At 36.6% G+C, this 6,630-nt stretch overlaps 1 protein-coding gene across 1 annotated transcript; it reads right to left on the bottom strand.

The window, feature by feature from the left end:
• Positions 1-475: 475 nt before the first annotated feature.
• Positions 476-4,797, bottom strand: LOC105142556 (cytokinin riboside 5'-monophosphate phosphoribohydrolase LOG3). Its single transcript, XM_011050241.1, has 7 exons — positions 4,393-4,797; positions 3,896-3,993; positions 3,725-3,755; positions 2,905-3,004; positions 1,366-1,436; positions 1,094-1,237; positions 476-840 (listed from the first exon to the last, which is right to left on the bottom strand). The coding sequence occupies exons 1-7, from the start codon at positions 4,534-4,536 to the stop codon at positions 748-750; spliced, it is 681 nt and encodes a 226-aa protein (XP_011048543.1). The 5' UTR covers positions 4,537-4,797; the 3' UTR covers positions 476-747.
• Between the last annotated feature and the right edge of the window lie 1,833 nt (positions 4,798-6,630).

The raw sequence follows: 6,630 nt of genomic DNA, 5'->3' as shown, positions 1-6,630 counted from the left end.
GTACTTGAAAATAGACTTGTGAAAGAAAAACAAACTGGACCCCTTTTTCTCTTCTCCTAATCAATCACACTTCCCCCCTCCTCTATGGAATTTAATCTTGGATACTGTTCCATTGGGCGACTGGTGCTGTTTTCCCCGCTGTTTCTGGTTGACTTTGTCACACATATCAAGTTCTGAGAGAAATATTTTCGAGTGCATGATTGAAGGAGACGAGTTGATCAATGCATGTTCCTTATGGTATAGGAGATGTCCGTTTACTATGTTTAATTAGAGTTTCAAGTTCCATCTCTGCCCATTCTGGCTCCATGACTCTTAACTCACGAGAAGGAAAGTGCTGCTGTACTACAAGGTATAGTCCTGTTAATTAATGCCAATTCACAAAATAGCTATTATCATAATGCTTTATGAGTTGCTTTTCCTTCAAAGCTTTAATAAGGATGGAGAAAGAAAAACAAATCTAGAGACAAAGGAAGGAAAAGAAATAGCAGGTGAAAGATAGTTAAAACATAAATTAGTCAACATTTAAAATGGGAATGTTCGTAAGCATCTCATACTTAATTACAGCTTAACAGAAAAACATCAAATTTTAACTAGAAGGGAACATTTAAGAAGCTTAACATATTGAGATTAATTGCAATAATTTACAAAAAGAATTCCCACAAAGGAAATTTCAATGTTGATTGTCCAAAATTAGCTCCTTTCACTTCCAAACCCATCTACCGATTGTTTACTGCAGTCATCCACATATCACCTAGAGATATCATAGTTTTGAGAGTAGCCAAGCTGCTCAATTTCCCAGCTCAACTTCGATGCAACTCTTTCATGACAGGGGACATACTCCTGTGACATTCAACAAGTACACGATGAACAAAGTTCCAGTATTATCGCTTATATTTCACACCAAGGAAAATACTAATATTAATCTCTTAAAAGAAAGATAAATAACCTAATGGAACGGGGAAAGTAAGTTTTTTTATGTAACAGGATTATATAAGATCTGAGCATGAATAGATCTTGTTTGCTGAAGGGAGATTAATTTGATGAATTTGAGCGGCCAAATCTTCCAAGCTTAGATATGGTTTCTTTAGCGTACCTCCAGTTTCTTCACCAACTCTTTTGCTGTTGGAGCGGATAAAATAATGTTGCGAGCACTGGGACTAATAAACCCCTCTTCCACAGCTTTGTCAATAAATGAGAGCAGAGAATTGTAGTATCCATCAACATTGAGCAGTCCCACCTTCACAATGTGGAAACAGGATGCATTGTTAGTTCTTTAAACCAAGATAAAGCAGCTAAGATGTTTCCAGCAGACAAAAACGCTCTAGGCATCACACATGGTACCAGTATTGTAATCATGGAAATTACCGGTTTGTCATGAATTCCAAGTTGAGCCCAGGTTATGACTTCAAGTAACTCTTCCAGCGTTCCATAACCACCTATATTGAAAAGGTACATATTTCAGACTTAGACATTGTAATCCAAATTAGAGCTTCGCTGAACATAGGCATTTCAGAAATGTACATATAATTAATATTAGCAAAAAAGGAAACGGCTCAAAAATGCTATATCAGCAGCAAGGAATACAAGATATATCAATTACTTGGCACCACAAATCAGTAACGAACCTAGATAAGTACTGTTCACTCTGAATATTTATAGTGTAAATATATTTTTGCTACAATTTACTCTCCATATTAAAGATTTGCAATAATGACTTCAAGGATCATCAGTACTCCATTTCTACATCTTGACCTTATCTTCTATGGATTTTGGAGTGGGGGGATTTGTCAAGCATCCTGAACATGGTCTTCAATGCAGGGACATGATCTTCTGCCAACCCATGAATGTCATGATAGCTCTCATCTTATCATGTTAAAGATTGGATGTCTTTCATTTTTTGCCGTGGTTGTGATCTTGTGGTTGTGGAAATTCTATGACTAAAGGGAGTCCACATGAAGAGTAAATTGGCCATTATGTCCAAGCATGTCGTCCATTGCCCAGTATTTTAGATACATGATATTAGTGGCTGTGAAAGAGGTGGGCATCATTGCCTGTTAGGTGCAGGTGCAGGTGATAGTTGAGCATATATATATTTAGGTGAAGCGTGTTTATGTGTCCCTTGCCCTCAATATGCTGGGAAATAAATGGCACTGTAACATTTAGAGGCCACGGAACTACATTAGAGGAAAGGAGCATATTAGCCACAGATGCAGACTTCCTTAGCAGCTCTTAATTTTTCAGTGTAAGAAGTTGATGGGTCAGAAACTTGGGTTTGAATTGTTGTTATGTAATCATGGGTATATGGGGGCTGTGATGGAAGGTTCAAAAGGATGTGATAATTGAGGCTTTCACACTGTTGTTTCCACAGTATTACCAGATGATACCATTTATAGAAACAACATAAAACAGCAACTATAGCCTAGATCTTCTGTTAAAAAAAGTAAAATCCTAGATCCTTAGCACCAAGTTAAGGTTTTAAATCTCTTTTGACAACCAAATTTCTCCTCGCAATGTGTGTATACCCACTTATTTAGCGGCACGACGATATGACTACTTGTAAAGGGGGAACTTTAAACGCAATCAATAATCTAATGAGCATTAATTGTAGACATGCGTTGGCGTAGTATAGTTAATTAGGGCAGTTTTTCATCTTTCTCTTTCTTTTTTCGTTGGAGGTGAGGTGGTAGTTTTTCTTGGATAGCAATAGACAGGCATCTGAGAGAGCAGACAAAGGAAAGTGCTATCAGGCACCCTCAGAACTCAGAGAATCAAATCATGAGACATGGCCAATCTGGCACTCTAAAATTAGTAAAATGGAAAAAGAAGCAACAGAAGGTCCGTATGATTTCTTGGATTTCTTTCAAATTTTCGTGCAAGGGAGGATTTTGCAGGGTTCATACTAACCTGGTAAGGCAATAAAAGCATCAGAATGCTTAGCCATCTCTGCCTTCCTTTGATGCATATCTGCAACTGCCTTCACTTCCCCTACTGTTTCGCCAGTTAACTGAAAAGGGATACAACAGGCACAGTGAAGGAAAGTAAAAGGATCAAAATTTTGTGTGCGAGAGAGAGAGAGAGAGAGTGAAGTTTGGAGTGTTGTGCAGAGAAGCAATGATGAGTTTTTGCAGAAGTGGTGGGCTTGATTCATAGAGATCAACTCACGCAAGTTCGTAGCCAGTAATTCTTTATCTTAAAAGAAAATGAAATTCGAATTTTAGAAGAATCCAAGCAGGAAAAACACAAGTAGTAAATACTCTACTACAAACCAGAGATGGCAGTAGAAAGTAGAAACCAAAATTGTATATGCAAAAGGTGTAGTGCTACGTGCCAACTACCCATGTATTCTGTGGATAAGGCTATCAAGTATTCATCAGAGAAACAGAAACCTTGAGAAACAAACAAAAATGACAAAACCAAGTATTCATCAGAGGAACAGAAACCTTGAGAAACAAACAAAAAAAAAAAAACATAACAGCAACTAGCTGATAAAGGGAAGAGGGAAGTCCCCAGTAGATAAAAGAAAGTAGCAAAAAGCGAGAAAAAAAACCAATAGAAAAGAAAATGAAAAGCCAAAACTCTATTTTACTCAAATCCAGTCAAAGAAAAAATAAGAGAAAGAACAATAAAGTTGGAGGCTTTTTTTCTTTGGGAAAATAAAAAGAAAAGGTCGGAGGCTCTTTTTTTTTATTTTTTCTTTTTTTCTTTCTGGGTATAGCAGACATACCTCTCGAGGCATGAGCGTCTTGGGAATAACTCTGCAGAGAGACAACAATATGACAAAAAAAAACAAAATATCATGACCCGAACCACTGATTCACTATCTTAATTTATCTCAGTGCTATTTTAATGCAAGAATTAGAGGACAAAACTTGAAGATGAAGGAACAGTTGATTACCCAATAACATGACGACCACCATCATGAACAGCTTGTGAAATCAGACCCATCAAACCTATGCTACCTCCTCCATAGACCAGATCAATGTTCCGTGAAACCTGCAAAATAAACGGCAACATAATCATATCTATCACCTCACCTCATGGAAAACAATTGATGGCCTTCTCAGGAAAGCTCTTAATGTGGGTATGTCTGGGCTCAAATATACTCATGTAAATAATTACCGATGAGCAAGTTTGACAGAAAAGAAAGGAAAAAAAAAAATGTTCTTGTCTGAACATCAAAGCAGAGCCGAGAAAGAAGGAACAAGAGGCAGAGTATGAAGAAAGTTTCCGGTTTTAGCAGAGGTAAAATGTAGAGAGCCAAGTTACAAAAATGTAGAGAAAGAAAAAAGCTGGCACAAGGAATTTAAGAAACTTTCTTGTACTTTTTCTTGAATAAGCAACGAAAAGAAAATGCAAATCAATGAGCAGAGGCGAATAATAAAAAAGAAGTACCAATTCGTTGCCAAGGTCAATAGCAGCAACTTGATAGCTAGTCTTCTTGCCTTGACTACTCCCACAAAACACACAAATCCTCTTGAACTTGGACAGCATTGATTGCTGTTGCTGTAGAGTGATCGTTGTGTCAACCATCTCCATTTCAATTTTGAATATTGCTCGCTATATATATTATGATGATGATGATGATGATGATGATGATTCTCTGTTATGTCGTTTTTGCTAACCTCTCTATTACTAGTACTCCTTAGTATTTTGTGTGTGTGGATGTGTCGAAGACTAAAAAGGAAGGAAGCAGAGAAAAACAGAGAACAAGGAGGAAATTTAAGAGACCGCCTTGGTCTGGTTTATTTCTTGGTTTTGCTTGGCCACCATTAATCTTGAGGGAGCACCTCTATTTGTTTATATAGAACGTTTACGCACGTGACTCCACTTCAAAGCATGCTTCCTCCTCCTCCCCCCTCCACTCACACATACTCCCAGTTAATATTGGCAATTTGGCACACGTGGACCCCTTCTTTTCTTTCTTTTTTATGCATTAACGGTGTTTATCGTTCCAAACCCATACAACCCGTTAAAATCAAATAATATATAAATATTATATATAATAATAAATAAATAAATATTGTTTTTAACTAAAGAGACAACAAATATAACTAGAATTTAATATTGGTATAAGATCTATAAATCAGACATAACACGGTCAATATTATAGATTCGTCTTTAAATATATAGACCAATGAAAATTAATAATATAAACTCAATAGATATAATATCCATGAGAAACTTAGGCCAACCTTTTATATTCTATATGGTTGAATAATAAAAATAAATAAATTAAGTTTATTATTTATAAAATATCAAAAATTAAGTTGGATATATATTTTATCCAACTATATCCATGAACACTCCCTTTTTATCCTTTCCGAATTTTATTATAGAAAAAGGCCCTGCTTTTTCAAAATTCCACTTGTTCATACTGTTGTCTTTGGATATGGGTTTGGATTGATTGTTCGGATTCGACATATATGGGTTTGGATGTTTTCCGACCGGCTTTTCCATTACTTTCTTCTACACAGATATTTTTCTTGAGAAAGCCAAATATTGCCCATTGGACGCTTTAAAACTATTTATTTATTTGACGAGTGGCAGGTGAAAGTTTAATTAGAACCTGTAGTTGGGAATTAAGTCGATAATTAATTTAATTAATAGGAGGAACTGCCATTCTTGCCATCGCACAACGCACATCAAGATTCAAGTTTGTTTTCTAATCCAAAAGCTCTTCACCTTTTAAACCAGAAGCTTTTCAAGATGAAGACAGGCTCTCTTTTCTTTCTTGATTAAGCCAGAAAAGAGAAGGGCCAAATACGGACAATCTAAGATGGGTTCATTTCTTTAATCCTTGTAAAAATGGGCGCTTCTCTTAAAGTATTGAATGCTAATATTGTACAACTACATTAATTATATGAAGAAGAAGAACAGATAGCAAGCTAGTATGGGTAAAATTCAGAAATATCAGATGATAGCATAGAGCATTGTGCGTTGATGATTGAAATTAAAACAAAAGTGGGCAATGGCCTATCACCCTGTACCCTCGTCCGCCATCCCTTACTCGACACACTTGCTGTGTGCATAGGAAACATATTATTTTTATGCACACACCTCCCTCCCCACCACCACCACCACCTCGCCCCTCCGAGCAGCATGCATGCTTTCTCACTAATTGCACTTGCCTCTTATCCACCTATCACATCTCTCTCTCCCAAAGACCAAAAAGAAAAAACCCACAATTTTAAACCATTTGTATTTTCCTTAGCACCCACTTGCTCGTTTCTTATTATTTTCCATACGGTCCTTGCTTAATGAAGTTGCTGCCAGGATTGCAGGAACTGAACCATGCTATTAAACTAAGGTGCAATGCATTACTTTAACATCTCCAATCCCTAAATTAGCTTTTATCTAGCTAAAGCTAGCCCTTTTCTGCTTATTATATCTACTCTCTTTTTTTCTTTATTTTTTTATCGTCTGTCTACTTCCTGCTCACAACCTCAGTCTAGAAATTATAAACTCATGATGCTATTCTTAATAGGGGACGATCGAGCATTTAATTTACTTGTTAACTAATTGTGTACCTCCTGCATGCTTGCATGCGCATTTGACCCATGTTTTTGTGTGTTAGTGAGTGTCCCTTGTGTACTCTGCTAGTGTTTTTCTATGAGCAACCCTTTGTTTTAA

Source organism: Populus euphratica, unplaced genomic scaffold (assembly GCF_000495115.2).
Source record: "Populus euphratica unplaced genomic scaffold, PopEup_1.0 scaffold242.1, whole genome shotgun sequence".
In the NCBI taxonomy this organism is placed as follows: Eukaryota; Viridiplantae; Streptophyta; class Magnoliopsida; order Malpighiales; family Salicaceae; genus Populus; species Populus euphratica.
This window is presented reverse-complemented; position numbering and strand designations above follow the sequence as displayed.

Excerpts from the sequence above, each read along its gene's own strand:
- LOC105142556 (XM_011050241.1), bottom strand. The coding sequence starts at position 4,536 with ATGGAGATGGTTGACACAACGATCACTCTACAGCAACAGCAATCAATG. Across the intron at positions 3,005-3,724 it reads AGACGCTCATGCCTCGAGAG|TTAACTGGCGAAACAGTAGG; the intron begins GTATGTCTGCTA and ends ATCCCTTTTCAG. Across the intron at positions 1,238-1,365 it reads TTGGAATTCATGACAAACCG|GTGGGACTGCTCAATGTTGA; the intron begins GTAATTTCCATG and ends CACATTGTGAAG.